The sequence below is a fragment of the Natrix helvetica genome (assembly GCF_964273705.1).
Source record: "Natrix helvetica genome assembly, chromosome: 1".
In the NCBI taxonomy this organism is placed as follows: Eukaryota; Metazoa; Chordata; class Lepidosauria; order Squamata; family Natricidae; genus Natrix; species Natrix helvetica.
Window position 1 is genome coordinate 230,133,432 of NC_138548.1, and position 23,388 is coordinate 230,156,819.

Here is a 23,388-nt window from a genome sequence, read left to right on the forward strand (position 1 = left end):
CTTTGTTCCAGGCACCGGGGAGCAGTTTTGGAGGACGCGCCTGCGTCTCGCCCCATGCCGATCGGAGAATGCAAAACTGAAGGAAGCAGCGGCGGTGCGGTGAGATGCTTCCTCTCTTCATCCCCTTACTTTTGAATTGATAGACTTTTCAGTAATTTCAAAAGTTAACCTTTCGGATTTACTCTTGGAGGAGCGGCTAGAGGGGAGGGGGATTCCCCCCCCCCTTGGACAAGTGGCTTGTTAAAATTCTTCTCTCGCCCCCAAGGGAAGGAGGAGGGGGGAGAGCCAACTAATGATGCCTCACCCCAGCAAAAGTGTTTTTCATGGGACTTAGTTCCAGAACTTATTGATGACCTGAGAACTTTTTGAACTTTTAAAATTTTTCTTATGCCTCTGAGCCCAAAGCTGGCAGGGCAAGATGGCACACTTCCGTTGTCTTTATGAACTGTGAAACCTGACTCCACCTTTAAAATTCAGGCTTCCGGTCTTTGTCTCCGTGTCACCCAGAGGAATCTCTTGTGGATTGTTATTTCCTGAACTCTTTGGAGAAAAAACTTTCATCTGTTGCTAGAGTGACTAAAGAAACTCTCACCTGTTTGGATCCTCTGCCTTCTGGACTCATCTGCCTGCTCTACTTCTCCAGCTGCCCAGTTTCTACACTGACTGATCTCTTTGTTTTATAAACCATGTCTCCAAAAAGACCACCCCCGGGAAAACCTGGCTTTGCTACTTCTGCACCGACATCTGCAACATCCAGTCCTGCCACACAGTCAAAGATTACAGAACTGATGCAACCTAAGAGTACAGAGATGGATTTGCAACAAATGCTCCAGCAACTTATACAGGGCCAGGAAGAAATTAAGAAACAATTAAAAGAAATGAAGGAAGAAATTAAAGAGAATCAAGCCCAAATTTATAAGAACTCACAGAGACTGGACCTTGTGGAGGGTGGGGTGGCGGAGGCGAGAGGGGGGGTAGAGGCTTTACAGAAGGGAAACAAAGAACTTGATATCCAACAAATGAAAACAGAGTTTGAGAGAATGTCCTTTTATCTTAGATTTCAAAATGTAATAGAAGCAGATGGGGAAAATATAAGGGACATTATGACTAATATTCTAGCTGAATACATACACAAAGATAAACAGCAGATGGAATGGGAGATAGATCTGGTCTATAGAGTGAATTCAGCATATGCCAGAACACACAATGTACCCAGGGAGGTTCATATTAAATTCCTTAGGAAAAGCACAAGAGATGAAATTCTGGGTGTACAAAGGGGGCAAACACTGACATATCATGACAGGGAGATAACCATCCTGAAGCAGATCCCCAAAAAATTAGGGAGAAAAGGAAAAATTATTCGCAATTGGTGAATAAACTATACCAGAAGGGGGTGTGGTTTAGATGGTTGATGCCTGAAGGTATGCTGATATTCTGGGAGGAGACAAGAATCAGAATCAACACACCCATAGAGGCACAGGCCTTTATGGAAAAAAATAAAGCGAACCTAGAAAAAACAGAAGACACCACAATGGTCATACAGGACACGGGAGGGGCTGGAGCTCTGCCAGCGGGGGGTGAAGGGGCAACACCAAGAAAGCTCAGATCACAAAAATGAATAAGAAAACCACATATAAACAGACTGAAAGTAATAATGAAATTATATCTAGACTATATATCATAACTATATAAACTGATTGAAAACTATTTTTTCTAGAATTAATGTGCTGATTTTTTATGATTATGTATTAATGTTTTATATTTAGATGTATCCTATGAGTTTGGAGGTAGGGGGCGTCTGCCACACTTGCAACTGCCAAAATTTGTAACCATTCCACTTACCCTTTTCCTTATAAATGTTTTAAAAAACCAATAAAACTTTTTGGAAAAAAAAAAAAAGAAATACCGCATGTCACAGACTAGCTCTTGGTTGAGCAGCTATGAAAGCTGGGGAAAGTGAAAGGAAAGAGAAGAAGAGGATGACCAGCAGAAGGTGGATAGTTAACAATGGAGATGAATGCACCATTGGAAGACCTGAAAGATCAGGTTAGGTATAGCTTGTCATGGAGAAAATCTATCTATGTGGTCTCTAGGAGTCAAAAACAATTTGTGTCACATAATCAATACCATGAATCGACTATACCAAGCAGTTCAAAGATTTAGAATCTTAGTTGTAGCACTATTTAGAGAATTTAGCTTTTATACATTCCACATAGAGCCTTTACATTTCTATGGTACATAGCAGGGATGAAATTCAGCAAGTTCTGATAGGTTCTAGAGAACCGGTAGTGGAAATTTTGAGTAGTTTGGAGAACCGGCAAACACCATCTCTGGCTGGATCCAGAGTGGAGTGGGATTGGAGATTTTGCAATATTCTTCCCCCAGGAGTGGGGAGAGAATGGGGTTTTGCAGCATCCTTCCCCTGCCATGCCCACCAAACCACGCCCACAGAACCGGTAGTAAAAAAAAAGTGCATTTCACCACTAGTACATAGATATGAACTTCATTAAGTTTCCTTAGAAAGGTTTATCATGGCAGGTGCAATAATAGAAGATATTTACAGAGTGAAACCTTTAGCCATCTCTACCAGTTGCTGAATGTCATTCTTACACTTCTTACTACAGAAGCAAATCAACCAGAAATAGAGAGCTGGCTTTGCATCTCTGTCTGAGAAATACTGTTCTCTTCTCACTTGGCTTCAAGACACCTGAATCTATCCAGCTGTTCTGAGTGCTTAACAGAGAGAAAGTGAATGTGCACATGTTCCAAAGTAAGCAAAAGCAAACATGGTACATTCCAATGTCCCAAAGTAATCAAAAGCAAATATGGTACATTCCAATGTTTTGAAATCCATCCCCTATTAACCTCAGGAAGGATGATAATATGGGTGCTGTAATCCAAAACATCTAGAGGGGGCCAAGTTGCCTACTCCTGTGCTAATCAATGCACATAAGTGAGAAGTAGCACATACTGCAATATTAGTTTTATTTAGTAAATGTGTACTCCATCTTTGTCTTGTGATAAAACAATTAATTTAAAGTAATTACAAATTCAAGATTGAATGTATCAATCGTAGCTGAATAACAGAATTCTTAAAGTGGGGAGGTGAAGCACAGCAAATTAAAGCAGACAAAAATTAGAATGCCATTCCATTAAGACTAACCAACCCAGCAAGTCATACAGTATGCCTGTTAAAATAAAAATATTTTACCTATGTACCTATAAAGTTTCAAGAAAGGGAATCCCATAATTCCATAGTCCTTTCCTACACTCCATCCAACAATTCTTTTTCCTTAATATTTATCATCCATCCACCTATCATCTATCTGGAGAAGACCATCTTAGCAGATCTTAAAGTAAGCAGATTTATTCAGGAAGAGTTAATTATTGAAGGTCTAGATTACTTCTTGAATTCCGTTGAATATGGCTGGACAATGTTTCTTTCTATCTTGGCCCTTTTTTATCCTTTCCAAACATATGCACATGCACACCAATAATGACCTACCCAGTCATCTATCTTGCAGCTTATTGGGAATTTGAAATTTCCCTACCTTATATTACATGAAACATCCAATCATTCCAGGTAATTACTCATACTTGCCTGGGCTGATACCACGTTTCCCTGAAAATAAGGCCTCCCCAGATAATAAGCCCAATCGGGCTTTTCAATACATGCGCTAAAATAAGTCCTTCCCGAAAATATTGCAACAAGGTAGCAGCCATGGGGTGACCACACTTGCCACCTCCTGCACCTCAGAAATAATAAGACTTCCCAAAAAAATAAGGCCAAACGCTTATTTCACGGATCAAAGAAAATTAGACCCTGTCTTATTTTGGGGGAAACATGGTAGCAATGGGCATACAATTTTTTATGGGGTACAAGCTTCTCATTCCAAGTTTGTTAGGAATGTAAGGTAACAGTTGGGTCAGCAATATAGAAACCATGATGGTAGTACTGTAGCTTTAAGTACTGCTGTAAAATGTGATTGGTTGCTGTTACACTCGCTCTCCTAACGGGGAGCTTACCTAACAAAGTTCCAGGATCTGCTAATACTAGAGGTGGAATCATAGGATGGCAGGATTATACTGTTGTGTAGAGCATGTGCTTTGGATGTAGAAGATCCTAGGTACAATCTTCAGCTAGGACTGGAGAATACTGTAAGAAATTTCCATTGCCAGTCCATGTTGAGAATGCCAGAGTAGATGGATCACTGCTCTGACACAGTATAGAGAAGTGGTCTATATTTTTAGAAGTCTTCCAGAGGTTTCGGGGAGATAGAAGCAGAACACTGGATCTGAATAGAAGAACTTCTTATTCTACTTCTTCTACTTCTTGCTTCTATAATTAATTAAATCAGCTGTTCCCCTACCAGCTGTCTTCCTGAGGTGTTAACTTTTGACTGCAATAATTCTTCATCCATAATTTTTAGAACTTTTCATCCCAATATACTTGGAAGACATATCGTACTTGGGGGGAATAGTTATATACTAAACTTGAATATAAGTATCTTTGCAAAGAGTTTCCAGTCCATACCCTACTTTTCCTATAATTGGTATTATCAATTTATGGAATTTAAACCTTTTTGGCAGATATACTGATGGTCAATTATGTATATTTTACAATAATAATACAATAGTAGAGTTGGAAGGGACCTTGGAGGTCTTCTAGTCCAACCCCCTGCCTAGGCAGGAAACCCTATACCGTTTCAGACAAATAGCTATCCAACATCTTCTTAAAGACTTCCAGTGTTGGGGCATTCACAACTTCTGGAGGCAAGCTGTTCCACTGATTAATTGTTCTCACTGTCAGGAAATTTCTCCTCAGTTCTAAGTTGCTTCTCTCCTTGATTAGTTTCCACCCATTGCTTCTTGTTCTACACTCAGGTGCCTTGGAGAATAGTTTGACTCCCTCTTCTTTGTGGCAACCCCTGAGATATTGGAAGACTGCTATCATGTCTCCCCTAGTCCTTCTTTCTATTAAACTAGACATACCCAGTTCCTGCAACCGTTCTTCATATATTTTAGTCTCCAGTCCCCTAAACATCTTTGTTGCTCTTCTCTGCACTCTTTCTAGAGTCTCCACATCTTTTCTACATCGTGGTGACCAGAACTGAATGCAGTATTCCAAGTGTGGCCTTACCAAGGCATTATAAAGTGGTATTAACACTTCACGTGATCTTGATTCTATCCCTCTGTTGATGCAGCCTAGAACTGTGTTGGCTTTTCCTTTGATTAAAGCTCCAGTGGTAATCTTCTTTTCTCCTTTCTTTCTCTCTCTCTCACAGATACACTTAAAACATCTGAATTGAAAATTTTGTCGTAATATTTCAGTGACATTTTTCAATTGTTTGCATATTATTAATCTGCATTTGGGGTTGTGAGGGAAGCTCAGTTAATAGGCACTCATATTTAGTATTTTTTGGCTTCTAGTCCTCATGATGCCTGCTTTCAGTTAAAAACAATCAGAATGTCCCAAATCTATTACCCAGCATGTCCCAAATCTATTACCCAGCATTTATTACAGAAATAGGCTGTTTCTCCTGTGCGCTGCGGGACAGTCCAAGCATGGGTTAACACAGTCTAACTGCCCTAGGACTGAGTGAGTTTTTATTGTTGACCACGCCTCCCTTTGCCTCTGCAATCCAGTTTTAAAAACTCAGTCCGCCCGTTTGGACTGTAGCAGGGGAGCTCCTCAGTTTAGGACAGTTACACTGGACTCCCCAGAACTTAATAAGTAATCAAATATCATAAATTCTTTAATCGTTGACACGCCAGAGAATAAGAGAAATTAAACAACGGAGTGAATGCTAAAAGAAACGCTAGTAAGGAGCGCGGGGGTCTAAGAGCTGCCCGGCGGCTGCCGGCGCTCGTTCTGACAGCGGGAGGCTTCTCCTCCGTATTGACTTGCCTCCGCTCCTTTACGCTACCTGGGTAGAGCGCTGAGGCTCTCCAGCGTGGCGAAGGCTATTACCTTGCCCAGCAACTGCGGTGGCCACCACTTGGGGCTCGCGCGCTTTTTGCCGCTCCCCTGACAGGCGCCGGCCATTTTAGGAACTTTCGCGCGCTTTTCGCCGCTTTTCCGAGTCAGCGCCGGTTGTTTCAAGGGTTTTCGCACGCTTTTGGCCGCAACCCGACCGTTTTCTGAGCCGCCGGCTGCGCGCGCAGCGGCGGCCATTTTATCGACCAAACTCACTCCGAGGCAAGCGAGCAGAGAGAGAAGACACGTTTTCCCCTCAGCGACAGCGTTCATCGCACGTGGGCCTCGCCTGGGTCTCCAGCTAGGCCTACTTCGACTCCTTGCAGAGCCCCGCCAATCTAGGCGGCACCGGCAGGTTAGAGGGCCTTGTCCCTTGGGCTTCCCTCTTAACAGTTAGCGATTCGACGGGCGTCCTCAGGCCGGCTGGCCACGCCTTGGTCCATTCGCCACCTCCATTCCACCCTTCTTACCCCACTGTGCCATTCTAAAAAATAATGGCAGACAAGGGGGCAGGGGAGATGCAGGCTGGGCCCTCCTCAAAGAGGAGCAAATTAGATCAACCTCCTGGTGGGGGCAAAGGGGGCAGGAGCGGTACCAGAAGGACATCCCCAGACCCCCAAGGCTGTGGGGAAAAGACCAAAGAAAGCAGTCGAAAAAACAAGGCCCCTCAGTGTCCTAGGCCTGATAGGTCTCCAAACCAAGTGGAGCCTTCACCAGACCGGTCCCCAAGACAAGACAGGGAGGAGAGGCCTGTTTCCCCCCCAGGGGACAGATCACCCCCTTCCTCAGGGGAAGTTTATAGGGACTCCTCCCCAGATGCCTCCTGGGGGTATCCCGATTCTCCCAGCTCCTCCATCAGAGAGGAATTGGGCCCATGCCAAGCCTTGACCACTGAGGAGGACAGTTATAATAACAGGAGAGGCAGGAAGCGCCTTGCCCCTACCCCAGTCCGTCCCAGGGAGGTCAGAGGGTCCCATATATCTGCAGAAATGAGGGAAATAATCTCTCAGGCCATTTCCCAAGGCATTGCTGAGGGCCTAAAGCAAAAGGAGGCTCCCACTTCCAGTGGAACCAAACCTAAGCCCTCAGCATCTCAGAATAGGGAGACTAATCCCCCATCTCCTGGCACCTCAGTGGCTACTGAGGAATCAGGATGGGAAGAAGGTGAAATTGATGACTTTGAACTATCTGAAGATGAAGGCCTTCCTCCTGATAAGCCAGCCTTCACGGGGTTATTCAAACCCTCATTATTTAAGTCCATCTTACACAAGGCCAAGGCAGCCACTGAATTGGGTGCTGTTCCCAAGGGTACCGCGGTTTCCTCTTTGTCCTCTAAGGACCATAAAGAGTGGCTATTTAACGAGCCAGCTCCCACCGTAGATGAAATCCCTGTGCCAGATCTATTTTTGGACATAGTCCAGAGGCAGTGGATTCAGCCAGGTACCCTCACTAATCCCAGCGGAGGTGACAAATCACTTTACGCTGTAGAAGCTAAGATGGAAGAGGCGTTAAAGCTACCTGAGGTAGATGCCCCGGTTATCTCCCTGACCTCATCCCAAAATCTACCAGCTGACCTTCTAGAAGGTCTCAAGGCCGAAGACAAGCGCTCTGAGAAGGCATGTCACAAGACTCACCAGGCGGCTGCCTGGGCCATCAGAGCATCCACTTCTGCCTCCTTTTTTATCAGGTCTTCACTTCTCTGGCTCCGCCAGCTGAGATCCAGACCCCCTTCTGGGGGATCTCGCTGGAAACACGACATCAACAAAATCATCACGGCGGTAGAGTATTCTGCGGATGCCTCCCTGAACGCAGCCAAATTTGCGTCCAGAGCCTTGGCATCCAATGTTACCTCCCGACGCCTCCTGTGGCTACGCCACTGGCAGGCGGACATGAAGGCAAAGTGGAAGCTCGCTTCCGCTCCCTTCAAAGGGGGGCAGCTGTTTGGGGAGGCTCTAGATAAATTTACCATTGAGACCAAGGACAAGCAAAAGATGCTACCAGCCACCCTTAAGAAACATGATCGCAAGGGACCTAGTTCCTTCAGAAAACAGACCTTTAGATCCTAGGAAAATAACCAAGCCTCCACTTCAGGCACCTACCAGAGAAGCTACACTCAGACAGGGGATAGGGGTCAGGATAGGAACTCCTACAGTACCAGGGGCAGGCAACACCAGTCGCAGCCCTTTCGGAAGCCATTTCGTGGCGGCTCCAACTCCCGCCAGTTTCGTAGAGGGAAATGACCACCAAGGGACACCTCCCATAGGGGGTCGGCTCCAGATGTACGCCGACAGGTGGGAGGAGATCACCTCGGACTCCTGGGTCCTGAATACAATCAGGAAGGGCCTAGTACTAGAGTTCCTATCATTTCCACAACGGAAGTTCGTCCGTTGCCCAATTCCCAAAAACCCCCAGAAAAGAGTTCTCATGCAGATGGAAATCGACCATCTGCTCACAATAAAGGCCATAGAACCCGTTCCAAAGGATCAGGAGAGGCAGGGATTCTATTCCATCCTCTTCCTGGTCCCAAAGAACTCGGGGGGATGGAGGGCCATCTTGGATCTGAAGTGTCTAAATCAGCATACAGAAGGTTCAAGATGCAGTCCCTCCAATCCATCCTAGAATGCACAAGGCAGGGGGATCTACTCACGTCAATAGATTTGAGGGAGGCCTACCTGCATGTCCCAATTCATTTGGCACACAGAGGGTTCCTGAGGTTCCACTACGACGGGAGGCATTATCAGTACAGGGCCCTGCCCTTCGGCCTCTCGTCTGCCCCCAGGACCTTCACAAAGATACTGGCAGTATTGGCAGCCCACTTCAGAAACCAGCCGATTCGTCTAGAATGCTACCTAGACGACATCATTATTCACTCGTCCAACCACGCTCAGGCGCGGAGAGACCTTCAGACAACCATCCAGACACTGGAGAAACACGGCTTCTCGGTGAACAGGGAGAAAAGCCATCTGGAGCCGACGACCCGCATCCAGCATCTCGGCGCCGTCATAGACTCCAAGACCTGTCAGGTATTCCTGTCACCAGACAGGATGAAAAATCTCCAAAACAAACTCTTGCTGTGCAAAAGGAACAGGTCAGTGCCGATCTTGCATCTATCCCAACTTCTGGGAATCATGATTTCGGGCATACAAGTGGTTCCCTGGGCCAGACTCCATGCCAGGGAACTGCAGTGGTTCCTCCTGCCAATGCAGAGGGCCAAAACCAGCAACTCACTGCGAAAGGTAATCTTGCTACCCAAGGTGATCCGCTCCCTTGCCTGGTGGAGAACAGCAGCAGTGCGAAAAGGGTCTCCCTTCAAGGAGCCCGAAAGACTAGTAGTGACAACCGATGCAAGCCTGTTGGACTGGGGAGCACATTGTCAGGGCCAACTTGCTCAGGGCACGTGGACACTGAGGGAGGCGGGCCACAGCATAAACTGGCTGGAACTGAGAGCGGCCCGCCTCGCACTTTGTCAATTTGCTCCTCACATTGTGGGCCATCATGTACTGTTACTAACAGACAATGTTTCCACAAAGGCTCACATCAACAGGCAAGGCGGCACACACTCCAGAAGCCTCATGCGAGAGGCAGAGGCACTGGGCAGATGGGCGGAGAGGCATCTGGCGTCCATCAGATCGGACCACATAGCGGGAACAAGCAATCGGGAAGCGGATTGGCTGAGTCGGCAGACGATCGATCACTCCGAATGGAGACTGCATCCAGACATCTTCAGTCAGATCGTGGAGAAATTCGGCGAACCGCAAGTAGACCTCTTTGCCACACACAACAACACACATCTACCCCGATTCTTCTCCCGTTATTACACTCCTCTAGCAGAGGGAACGGACGCCCTGAGGAGCCGTTGGCCCCCGGGCCTTCTGTATGCCTTTCCGCCGTTGCCTCTCATTCCACACGTAGTGTCAAAGCTGTTGACAGAAAAGGCAGAACTACTTCTTGTGGCTCCCCACTGGCCCAGGAGGTCCTGGTATGCCGACCTTGTCAGTCTCTCCATTCGGAACCCGTGGAGAATACCTCAGGAGCAAATCGCCCTCAGCCAGGGCCACATCAGTCATCCGGACCCCCAGTGGTTACAACTAGCCGTCTGGCACTTGAGGGGGATCTCCTGAGGAAACAAGATTTCTCTGACAAGGTCATCCAAACTATCCAGGCCTCCAGACGGCCTTCCACCAATAGGATATATGAGGCCACATGGAACGCATTTTCGTCCTGGTGTGGCAGGAATGGCGTCCAGGACACTTCGGCCTCAATTCCTAACCTTCTTGACTTTCTACAGGAAGGGTTGGACAGGGGACTAGCGCCTAACACGCTCAAATGACAGGTGGCGGCGCTGTCCACCATCCTATCCTGTCATTCACGTCGGTCCTTGAGCCAACATCCTCAAGTCAAAAGTTTTCTGAAAGGTGCGGTGAACATCTGTCCACAGGTGGTTCATCGTTATCCCACCTGGAGTTTGCCCTTAGTATTGAAGGCTCTCACCGGGGCCCCCTTTGAACCATTACGTAAGACTAGTCTCCGTCATTTGTCTCTCAAGACGGTTTTTCTTATTGCAATAACGTCCGCACGCAGAATATCCGAACTAGCTGCACTGTCTGTGTGGGAGGACCTTTGCATAGTACATACTGACAGAGTCATTCTGAGAATTGATCCCACTTTCATACCTAAGATGAATGCACACTTCCACAGATCACAAGAAGTGATCCTACCCAACTTCTGCCCTAAAGCAGTTCATCCAACAGAAAAGCTTTGGCATAAATTGGATGTGCGAAGGGCAGTGCGCATCTACATTAAAAGGACCAAGGAATTTCGCCATTCCGAATCGTTCTTTGTATCTTTCTTGCCTGGGTCGCTCGGTCGTAAAGTGTCTTCACACACGATCGGACGCTGGTTGAGGGCCTGCATCAAACTTGCTTATGAACACCAAGGCAAGGCAAATCCTTGCAACGTGACAGCGCACTCAACGAGCGCCGCAGCTTCAGCGGCTTGGGCGACCCAGGCATCCATCCTTGATATCTGCAGAGCGGCCACGTGGGCTTCTCCTACAGCATTTATCAAAAACTATAAAATAGACACCTTTGCCTCGGCAGAAGCCTCTTTTGGACGAAGGGTTTTACAGAAGGTTGTTGAGGCTTCAGACTCTTTAGAATCTACCCGCCCTGGGACACAATAGCTTGGGTATGTCCCATGCTTGGACTGTCCAAGCAGCGCACAGGAGAAAGACCGTTGTCTTACCTGAATGGTCGTTCTCTGGGCGCTGCGGGACAGTCCAACCCCACCCAGGGTTTGTGATAAAGACTATGACGTTGAGGATCTACAGTCAAAAGATCTGCGTTCAAGGTCTTCGTTTTTAAAACTGAATTGCAGAGGCAAAGGGAGGCGTGGTCAACAATAAAAACTCACTCAGTCCTAGGGCAGTTAGACTGTGTTAACCCATGCTTGGACTGTCCCGCAGCGCCCAGAGAACGACCGTTCAGGTAAGACAACTGTCTTTTTACACAAAATACTAAACTACGACCCAAATTACATTTTAGCTTTCATATGCTCCACAAGCCAGTCCATCTAGTTATTTTATGGTTCATTGTTGTGCAACATCAGAAAATTAGATTGAGTGAACTTGAACTGACTATGGGTGTGTCATGCAAACCAAATGATAGAATCTTTATTTGTTGGGCTATAACTAATTTAACATGTTAATTTATCTGTGCCCTCCAGCGTGCTATGCAGTTTTACTATCAGTACTCAGATGGGAGAAAAACAAAATTGTACCAGAGTAAATGTGAGCCTAATTAAGCTCCCCTGGTCAGCTGTGTCTGTCAAAAACTCTGTTAACCTTTGGGCAGTGCCTAATCCTCAACTGATTAAACCTTAAAGGGAAAGATGTGGTACTATAGTTTGGCTAAAGACACAAAGTATCCCATTACAGAACTTACTCTCAAGTATATGACGCTTCTCAGACTTTCAACTATGATAAAGTAAATTGTCTGTTCTTGTCAATTTAACATCTGATAAACTCTACCTATTGAATTTATTTTTTGGAAATGGTCTCTGAAGTGTGACAGTATACAGATGTTTGTGTAAATAAATGAAATCAATGATTCTCCATAATATTAACCAGCTGCAGCAAACTCACACTTTTTGGCTCCCTGCCAGGCCAGTGGGTCAGTGGTCACTGACATAGTGACATGCCCTTCCTTTTCCTGGTTTAAGAATTCATAGGGTATTAGGCAGGCCTTGAAAAAAATGAGGGACAGCACAACTGAAATGACATAATTGTGTAAGGAGCTATGACCAAGTTAATGGCTGACTGAGTTACATGGGTGGTATGAACATGAACGAGTGGTGGGTTCCTACTGGTTCAGACTGGTTCAGCCAAACCAGTAGTGGTTGGGTAGCCTGGGTCGCTGGAACCAGCAGCGACCCAGGCCTGCCATGCCCCTGAACTGGTTCCTTGGGCAGCGCCATAGGCGGCACCATCTTGTTTTTCAGTTCTGCGCATGCGCAGAACAATTTTAATTGCACTGTGCATGCACGCCCCAAGCGTGTGCAATGTACACACGAGCGAACCAGCAGTAGTGCCTGCTGGAACCCACCACTAGTGTGAACCAGCTCTTAAAGGCATTTATAGATATACAATCCTGATAATTCCTTAAGTGAGGAATACTAGCACTGAGATTTGATTCTAGAATGGTCCCCAACTAGCTGAGCAACTTTTTTTATTTGGTGACACAGATACGATGGTTGTGCATGCTTTGGAAATGATTTAGAAAGAGTGCTTTGGAATCCCCAGGTGTGTACATGTAGCACTTCTTTAACGCCATTGCATGTTTATTTTGGCTCTTGCACAAACCTAAAATAATGTAGCTGCTTTAATGAGCTTGGGATGTGGTGGCTCAGTGGCTAAGATGCTGAGCTTGTCGATCAGAAAAGTCAGCAGTTCAGCAGTTCGAATCCCTAGTGCCGCATAACGGAATGAGCTCCCATTACTTGTCCCAGCTTCTGCCAACCTAGCAGTTCGAAAGCACGTAAAAATGCAAGTAGAAAAATAGGGACCACCTTTGGTGGGACGGTAACAGCGTTCTGTGCTCCTTTGGCGTTCAGTCATGCTGACCACATGACCACGGAGACGTCTTCAGATAGCGCTGACTCTTCGGCTTTGAAATGGAGATGAGCATCGCCCGCTAGAGTCGGGAACGACTAGCACATATGTTTCCTTTACCTTTAATGAGCTGGCTTAAACAACTCATACGTATTGCTACCTGCTGCAATAAATAGAGCTACTGTGGGGTACGTATAACACTATTTAGTTTCCGTTGGCATTAGTGATTAATGTTGACTCTTCTAGAATTCACTGCAAGGATGAATACCCCATGGCCTACAAATCTCATATAATCCCCAGCCTCTATAGCCCCCAGACAGTTCCACAGAAGTTCGTATGCCACTGAACTTTGGAGATACAATTTTATTTAGTGTTTGGCTTCATGGAGGCACACCTTGACATATTAAACTGAAAATATCCACCCCATATCCTCCCCCAACTGTGACGTTACTAGACTTCCAGACATGGCTGTTGTGATATTTGTGGCATGATAATGGCGATTGTGGTCTCCTTTTATAAAAATGTTGCCCTGATTATTTTTTCAAACTTAGCATTGTTTATAAACAAAGTAATAACAACTTCAATTACTAACAAAGTTGTACTAATGGTATTGCATTGGAGACCACATTCACCACCTCACATTGAATATGCCAAGCTGTTCCCATGGTTAAAGAATAAACTACTCCCTAGATGTTTCCACAAAGAAATATATTTATGATATCACATAACCTTGGCATAATTATTTCCATACTAGTATTGGAATTACATTTCAATTAAATATAAATAGGTACTCCATGAAAGAGCTATAAGATGCATCTCTCTTGCGGGATGGAATTTACTATATATTTTTGCAATGAAAAGGAATATATATATATATATATATATATATATATATATATATATATATATATATATATATATATATATATATATATATATATATATATATATATATATATATATATATATATATATATATATATATATATATATATATATATATATATATATATATATATATATATATATATATATATATATATATATATATATATATATATATATATATATATATATATATATATATATATATATATATATATATATATATATATATATATATATATATATATATATATATATATATATATATATATATATATGAAATACTATCTGGGCATAAATTGCTTGTTACTAAATATATGTTGTACATACTTTGAAAACATCAGTGTGATATTTTACTCCTATCTGTTTTTGAGATATTTCATTGCTTGTTAAAAATTGAAGTCTCATTACGCTTCACCATTCCAGCTTCCTTCTATTAATATACTGTAATCAACATTGATAGCCTGGATTTTCCTGAGATATTTCAGTCTCTGATTCCTGACCTCACACTTTTGAACAAATAATAAATAATATTATAATATAATGCCTGCAAACCACTTTGTGTTTACTGTTGGTTTAAATCTACTCCTTGCAGTCAGAATGCTGGGCTGAGAGTAGCATTTGGTGGATTTCACACTGTCACACACATATACACACACTCTGAAAAAACCTCCAAGATACTTCATTAACTTCCCTTCTCCACCTCCAGTGCCCAAACGAAAGGTCAGCAGGGGTCATGGGTAGCCAATAAATGGTTTAGAACCCAATTATCCTTTCCCAGTTTCTTGTCTATCAGTGGGAGAAATGTATGCTTTAGATTAAAAGGTGGGGGGGGGGGGGAGAACAGAACAGAAGGACTGAGAAGGGACCCAGAAAGGTTTATGGCCCCATTGCCTATAAAATCTTCTCTTCCTTCTGTTCAGGAACCATAAAAACACTGGCACACACAATTGCTTCATGAAAGAATGTAAGCAGCAAAAATCATAATTGTCATCCAGAGAAAGGGAGATGAAGAAGAATGTCCAGGATTCCAGGGGATGAAACCTAAGAGTTGAGTGGATGAGCTCCAGCCAATCGGTGAGCCTGGGGCTAAGGGAACTTTTCCACATGGCTAATTAAAATCAGATTGGATTATTCTTGTCAGTGTTTGCATGCTGACTTTTTATTTTTTTATTTTATTTTTTTAGTTGAGGGGGGGGAGAAGCAAGTTGTTAAGGAGAGAGAGATGGTTGCAGCAAGGAGGAGCAGCAAACGTTTAACACAGAAAAAAGTCTCAGCGTGTCACCGATTTTATGGGCAGTAAAATTTCAAAGCAATCCAAATCTATTAATGCTAGAGAAAGAAATTTCTCAATGAGCTGTAGAATTGGCCAGGAGGGAAGTCCTTTTCCCTATTGCGATTCCTCACACTTGTGCCCCCCACACCTTTTCACCCCACACCCCTTCCTTCCGCTCGGCCTTCACACACTCCAGACCATACGCTGTCGTTCCTCCTTTACGTGGCTGCTTGCTAAACTGAGCCTTTGGAATCATTAGTTCTTCCGAAGGGCATAACATTAGAAGGGAAGGCGATGCTTATGATTATGAGATGGGTACGATTCATGCAATGCGGTAAGTATTCCTGGTATACATTTTCTCTCTTTCCAGTCTCATACTGTAGGTACATTTGGGGGCGGAAGCAGAGACACTATAAGCCTGCAAAATACTATTGTTCAAATTCTATTCTGTTACAAGTGGTTTGTTTGTTTGTTTGTTTGTTTGTTTGTTAAATTTATTGACCGCCCATCTTACCACAAGGTAACAAATAGTTTTATTTCTAAAGTACATCTAGTCATCTCTTTCAAAATGATGTATTGGGGCAGTGGATGAATGGCCTTTGCTCATCTTTTATCTTAAACTTCAGATTCTTAGATCCGCTAATTTTAAACTCCCACCCCATGGCTACCGCCTGTATGATCAGAATAGGGGTTTCTTCTCATCAAATGATTCCATGTACATTAATTAACTCATTTCTAAACCACTGTACGTTTTGTTTGGGAGTCTTCTGGAGCTGCGTTACTGTGAATGGTCATTTTTTTCTCCTTCTACAGAGCCAGATTTTTTTTTTTACCCATGCCAAGTGCTGACTTGATTTCAAATCCAGCAGTTCAGTGTGAATCACCCCTCCTGAGGACTTTTAATGGCTTTCAGTTCTTTGATTTCCTTAACTTCCTCAGCAGTATTCTGGAGGAAGTTTGACATAACAGCCAAGTCCAATGTGGATAATTGATCCACTATTTTAGATTTATTTGAACAGTATTAGGTCTTCTCTCTTTCTCTCTCTCTCAATCTCTGCTCTCGGGATTAATAAGTAACATTTTGGGAGAAACTGAAGGTTCAAAGGACTCCAAATTGAGGGTTCAATGAAATGAACATATCTTTCGGTTCGCAGCTTACTTCATCCTACTTTTACTGCTCTCCCTCTGATTAGAACTATTGCTTATTAGATCTGGCTTTGTTTTCTATAGAGATTGAAGATCACAGTAGGAAACCGAGAAGAAAGAAGATTCACATTTCATTCTGGGGGGAAAAAAAGATCTAACTGCTCAGAAGTCCTTCTGAGCCCCTGCTGCGTTTCTTGTCATGAAAAAGCCATTATAAATGAAGCAGGAAAAGATTATCTCTCTCTAGAGTTGGGTAACTGAGGCATTTATTCAATTTACTAGTACTGAAAAACAAACTCAATTACTTTGAGCCCCAGTTAACAAGTGAGTGATAACTGAAGACTTTGAGTGACGTCCAATTTGATGATGCTAACCAGTCCTGAGCATTTGCCTCAGTACACAGATAGTCCATTGCAGAGTTTTTGCAGGGTGGCACTCTGCCTCCTATGCCACCTGTGCTGAAGGCTTTTGTGCCCAGTTCCAGGACAGTATTTACCTCAGTCATGCAATAGAAGAATGCATGGAAATAATTTTGTTTGGCACTAAAAGGAATCTGATAGATTCATTGACATGAAGTATGAAGTAGGAGAGTGTAGTACGGTGATACTAGTATATATATAGGGATCACTTAGAAATATGTATAAAAAAGATGTTCCAAAACATTTTCCGCATGTGGCTTCTAATTTTCTCAATGATATAGCCTAATGATTCCCAATCTCTTAGTATGATTTTTGTTGTTGGAATTAATGAACAGCAAAACAACTTCATGATACAACTTTATGATCTCTAAAAACCAATATAAATAGATAAGAAACGTAAGGTTGAATGCAGCTTACATTTCAAACATTTCATTGACTGCTAATATTTGGGGAATTTGACTTGACCAGAAACACATGTTGTTGTTAATAAAAATCTAGCAATTTTTATAATTATTATCTACAGTTAATTATATACAGTTCCTTGGAGAATAAAGATGGGATGTGTTGCCCCTTTTAAGCAACAGGTGTTCAAAAAAAAAAGGACACTGACAGGCTGGATAGATTCAATTCGATTCGATTTGATTCAATTCAAAGAAGCGTTCTTTTCTCAGCAAGTGTTATTTAAATCACCTAATCCTGAAAAAGCAAAGTTAGCACTAATGGTGCTGAACTGTTGGCAAGCCATATTAGAATTAATATTTTCATTTAAAGAAAATTAATAAAACATAATATTTGCTATAATTTACTTTATGTAAATTTTAGAATGAGCCAGTAAGTGGTAATATTTAAACCTATGATTAGGTTAAAGTGACTTTTTTTCTACTAAGAATAAGAGATTTGACAAAGTATAAAACATCCAACTGCCTAAGCACTGGATTAGATTTATTTTCTTCTGGATAGACAATACTACAGACAAGTTCTTCACCCAAATAATCAAAAACCTGTTGTCATTAAGCTTGATTTTTAACAGGTAACATAAAATACTTTTATTGTAAACTGCACTGAGGATTTTTTTAAAGTACGTGATGTCTCTAAAACAAATGAATAAAACATGAGGAGGAGGCAGAAACTATTTTTTTTTCTCCCAAGCTCACTATATCTCCACAATAAGATGGGGTCTTGAAGTAATATGCAGTCATTTTCTCTCTTTGGTAAGATAGGAATTATATTCCTTAATTCAGATACCATTTCTGTCCAGCCAGGCTGTTCCAGAAAATAAATTATATTCATTTATAATAGTAACAGTTAAACAGGCTGCCATTCCAATGATATATACTCAAATCCTCATTCAGTTTTGAATTTTAAAACACCATTAAAATAGTTAGATGGAGTCTCAACACAGAAGTAATAATTATGGCGATTACAAGGTTCACTCATACTTTCAACTCAATCTACTTTCAGTACAATGCAATCATGTACGTTTTGGTCAATGCTTTAATTTCAAACAGTAAAAAAAAAAAAGAATTCCCTCAATCAGTAATGAAGAACCTATGACTCTAAATTTTCCTGAAAAAATACCTCAGGAATACCCGCCAACTAGGGCCCATAGTGAAATATGCTTAAAGATACAGTTCAGCAACATTAGAGGGTTGTGACATCTATTCCTCATACAAGATGAATATGGATAAAGAGTTTTTCAGATATTCCCTTAGTGTCCCTTTGACAGTACCCTTCATCCATCTAACCATTCTTGCTCAGAGTTTACCAATAGATTGATTTTTGCAAATGACCTAAACACCTGTCTCCTAGTGATTTCATTGATAATATATTAGCCTGAATATCTGACGCATCATATGATACTAATGACTCTCTAATTCTCTAATTCCTATCAGGTTTTAAAATATAGTTCTTCCAATTTTCTAACCCGTATAATATTAAGCTCATTCTTAAGGTGTATTTATTTGCTGTGATATGCCAAATGATACTTTAAAAATCTATTATTGCTCTAGAAACCAGAGATCAAGAGTATATTCATCAATGTACTGGAACACATTCAATGGACTTCATATTCTAACCGAGGAACAGATCAAAACAACAGAGATGGAAGGGACCTTGGAGGTCTTCTACTCCAATAAGGCTTTCCCAGCTCAAGCAGGAAATGCTTTACCATCTCAAACAAATGGCTGTCCCGTCTCTTCTTAAAAACCTCCAGTGATGAAGCACCCACAAATTCTGAAGACAAGCTGTTCCACTGGTTTAATGTTCTCACTATCAGGAAATTCCTCCTTAGTTCTAGGTTACTTCTCTCCTTGTTTAGTTTCCATCCATTGCTTCTTTTCCTGCTTCAGGTGCTTTTGGATAATAGGTTGACACCCCCCCCCTTCTTTGTGGCAGCCCCTTCATATACGTCTCATCTCATTGCAATTACAGAATGACTTCAGTGCCCCTTATTCTCAGCCTAACTAGCCTTGAGATTTAAGTTATGTCCTGCTGTAAATGATAATGGAAAGACAGTTCTATGTAGTGGTAAAGGGCTAGAAACTGGGAGACCATGTTTTAATCCCACCATAGGCCCAAAGGTCAACCAGTTGCACCATAGGCCCAAAGCCAACTGATTGACCTTTGAGCCAATCCCTCTCTCTCAGCCCTAGGAAGCAGGCAAAGGCAAACCACTTCCAAACACCTTGCCAAGGGAACAGCAGGGATTAGTCCAGGCAATTTGCCTGCAGTCAATCCTGACTCGAAGGCACAAAAAGTTAATGGAGGGATAGGAAGCTTCTATCCTTCAGGTGCTGCTGAGTTATAATTGCTAGGATCCCGCAACGTTAGACTTCTTGGCTACGGCAGCAGCATTTGAAAAGTCACGATTTCCTATCCTATAGGAAAAGGCAGTGCCTATAGACAGGCAGTGGATGTAAAGAAATTTTGTATCCTATGATTTGCTTGCTGTAATATCCAAAACTGATTGACATATTGGCTCAGAAAAGCTTATATAAGTTATCTTACACGAATATGAATGGCAAAATGGTACAACAAGCACTTTTAAGGATGCTGCTTTTGCAATCTGAGGGACCAATAAGGCTAACACCTATGCCTCATATGGAAGAGGGTCTATGCTACGGGTATCAAGCTTAGGGCATCACGTTGCCATCATGTGACATTTTGCGATATTTCCCCCCCTTTGCGGAGCTGGGGTGGGCATGGCCTACGCATGACACATCCAGCCTGTGGGCCGCCAGTTTGACACCCCTGGTCTATGCTAACTGTTTTCAGCAATGGCTCTCCTCTCCACTTAATTTTATAATATGGTTACACATGTTCAAGCATACTGCTGCTATCCAGCATTCTTTAACTGAATACTGTACCAACTGTTCTTAATTTTGTAAAATTAATTGAAGTGCTATAGAAAACTGCATGAAAAGTTATTCTGAATTGTTTCCCCCACTTGAAAATCAGTTCCTCTTTGGTGGCAGTATCTGCATTCCCCTGATGGCAAAGCTTTCCTAAAAGTTGGAACTACAGAGGTCTGTAGCTGAAGGGAGCACACTTAAAAGCGTAGGAAATGAAGGTGAATGTGTGAATGACACCGAATTATTCAAGGAGGAAAGTTTGCTTGATTTGCAGGCATCAGATGCATGTATATGAGCCTAACCCTAGAGAGATTTGCTTACACAATAGAGTTTCAGTGACTCTTGTCTCATGTTTGAATATAAGGATTATGTACCACAGAGATTATTCCCTGAAGTCAAAGCAAGCAAAGAAGGCAGAAAAGCTGCAGATTCATAATGCAGAGCTGTAATTAGTCAGCATTTGCTCTTCATTTCAGGCTCCGCTACACCTTTCCCCCCCTGAAGGATACTGCGAGATTTCACTTGTTTAAAAAGAATGCTCTGGCTATATATTGCACGAAGCATAAATTGGCACATACACTGTATTACCAAACATTATGTGCTTTGTTAGATATTGGCTAGTGTGTTGCAGGAACCAAATTGTCTGGCTTACCTTCTTTGACAACCCCTGTGAAAATTGTATACAAAATAAAGCATACGTTGTTCTCTATTTGTAATAGCCAGCCAAATATAACTATTTATCCCCCAAATATGAAGTTATTATTTACTACTGGCTGAGCATGCAGGATTGTGTTAGGCTGTTGTCATTGAACTAGAAGAAAATTAAAAGGGCCTCTATGCTGAAATTGCAGTACTCACTGACCAAGCTGAAGTCTTGAGGGAGGGGTCATTTTGAGATTTATCGTGGAGAGGAGTGTGTGTGTGTGTGTGTGTGTGTACACACATCCTCCTCCCCAGAATAAATCTCAAAATGATCCCTACCCCCAAGACTTATATCTTGTCCATCAAACAGCAAGTAAAGTGCCCCTACAATCCCCTAGCAATTGTGCAATTGTGCAACTGTGACAGAAATTAGCCAATCACTTTGTCTTCTTTCCACTCCCACTGCCTGCAATTTATATTAAATTGCCCTTTATGCTTTACAGAGAGGAGAACTTTCAAAGAAGCAACAGTAAGAGCAGCAGCAGCAGCACTGTTACAGGAGCCCGAAACTAACAGGTATCTTGTCAATGCCAGTTCCAACCGCTGCAACTCCTGAAAATATACCTCAGTCACTTCAGGGTCCCCCTAAGATCAATATTGCATAAGGACTTCCACACTCAGTCCCCTCGCAAGTAAACCAGCCAAGGGAAGGGTGGCAAGAAAGAAAGAAAGATTACATCCCACATAGGCCTGTCATTTCCCAGCCATTCTTGCTTGTTTTCTTAAAGCTCTAGGAAACATTTACTTTTAACTGGTTTTTTTCCCCCTTCACAAACGAAAAAAATGCCATTCAATGTGAGATTATAATAAACGGGAGAAGTACAAAGGGCCTTGGATTTTGGCAGACCTGGAAAGAGAACAAGGAGGGAGCCTGATGAGGAGGGAGGCAGCTGGATATTGCAAACGCTCTGCTGGCTGGGCAAACTTCTGAGTGTTTGCAGCTGGCGAAAGGAACTCACAAAAGGGATTATGCCTTAACTTGGCAGGGGGAGAGAAAGGAGCCACCCTCTCCAGCGGGGAGAAATGCTGTTTCTCCTTTCTGTTTGCAAGAGAGCATGACTGGCAGAGGCCTTTCAGAATCATGACACCTTTCGGCAACTGTGCTCTGGAGCAGAACCTCTCCATGACCTTTCTTAGGTTTATTTGGTTTGGGCAAGAAGTACTTTTTCACACAACACTAATCTACGCACTGACCCCCCCTCCCTCCCCTCCCCTTCACTCTACCTCCACACACTTTAAGCTCCAAACCCACAGAACAGTGCAGCCACAGAGCTCTCAACAGGGATGAGTTTGCACAATATGTTGGTGTTGCCAAAACTGGACGCAGAAAAGCTCCTGCATGAAGCAGAGCTTTTCTCTTCAAGTGCATCTGCTGGGCAAAGAACTTTGCACAACTTAGGGGAAAGCGTTAGGTTTCTGCAAGTCAATTGGGGAAAAGTCTCTCCTATTCTTTCCCCCCCCCCTCCCCTCCCCAAACATAGAAAGCCAGGTCGAACATTTTGAGGAGCAGAGGCCTTTCATTCAACTCAACCTTTCCGATCTGACCCCTCCTGGCATTTGCTCTCTAGGGCGCAGGGGCGAGTTAAGCATTAAACTAACCTGACAGTGAAATCAGTCCTTAAGAGATACTCAAAGAAATCCGGCCCAGGCGGAGATGGAGAGAGGACTTAGTGCGGATGCCTTCTTCACACCTGGTCGGCTCTCTCGCTCTCTCTCTCCCCCCCCCGCACCACCCGGCAAAAACCCAGCCATCTGCAGCAAAGGAGCCCACCCATTCCCTTTGATTTGGAGGTCCCTGGCGACGCCAGCGCTGCTGCTGCTGTGGCGGCGGCTGCTGCTGCTGCTGCTGCTCTGGGAGCGGTTTCTGCCGAGCTGCAATAAACAATAAACCCCAAGACTCGCGGAGGCGAAGCGGCTGGCTGGCTGGCCGGCTGGGCTCTCCTCCTCCCTCCCCCAAGCCCGCGGCCGCGAAAGTTGCGCTTGGCCGCTGCAGGCAGCCCGGCTCCTGCCTCCTTTAACAAAGAAGCCCCGGCTTACTTTCTTGAGCCATGCTGATGACAGTCTCGGTGGTGGCGTGGTACTCGTCCTCCTCCAGGTAGTCGTCGTGCTGGAAGGAGTCTCCCTGGAAGTCGTGCAAGTCCAGGATCTGCTGCAGCGGCGGGGCTTTGGGCAGCAGCTGGTTGACCACCTCGCGGGTGATGTTGGGCGCCTCTTTGAGCCTCAGCTTGCTGAGGATCTGCGACTTGATGCTCTCCAGCCTCATCTCTTTGCTGTGCTTGCGCCAAAGGCACACCGGGCAGCTCTGGTCCTCGGGTTCTGTCACCAGGGGGACGCCCTCCGTGGGCGCCTTCTCGCCGGGCTCGCCCGCGCAGAACTCCAGCGACAGCACCAGGAAGCCCCAGAAGACGGTCGACTTGGGCACCGGCATGTCTGGCGCTTCTCCGCTCGCTCGCTCGCTCCCTAGCCCAGCAAGCCCCGCTCCTTTCTCTTCTGGCTCGGCCTCGGGATGATGGGCTGCAGCTGCT

General features: G+C 43.8%; 1 protein-coding gene across 1 annotated transcript in view; it reads right to left on the reverse strand.

Moving 5' to 3' along the window:
* GDF11 (growth differentiation factor 11) overlaps nt 1–23,291 on the reverse strand; it is a gene marked incomplete at its 5' end in the record, with an annotated part of 38,650 nt that extends 15,359 nt beyond the window's left edge. The window contains one exon of the mRNA XM_081933749.1: nt 22,901–23,291. Within this exon, the coding sequence (XP_081789875.1) occupies nt 22,901–23,291 (391 nt within the window). The remainder of the gene's footprint in view (nt 1–22,900) is intronic.
* Nucleotides 23,292–23,388: the final 97 nt, after the last annotated feature.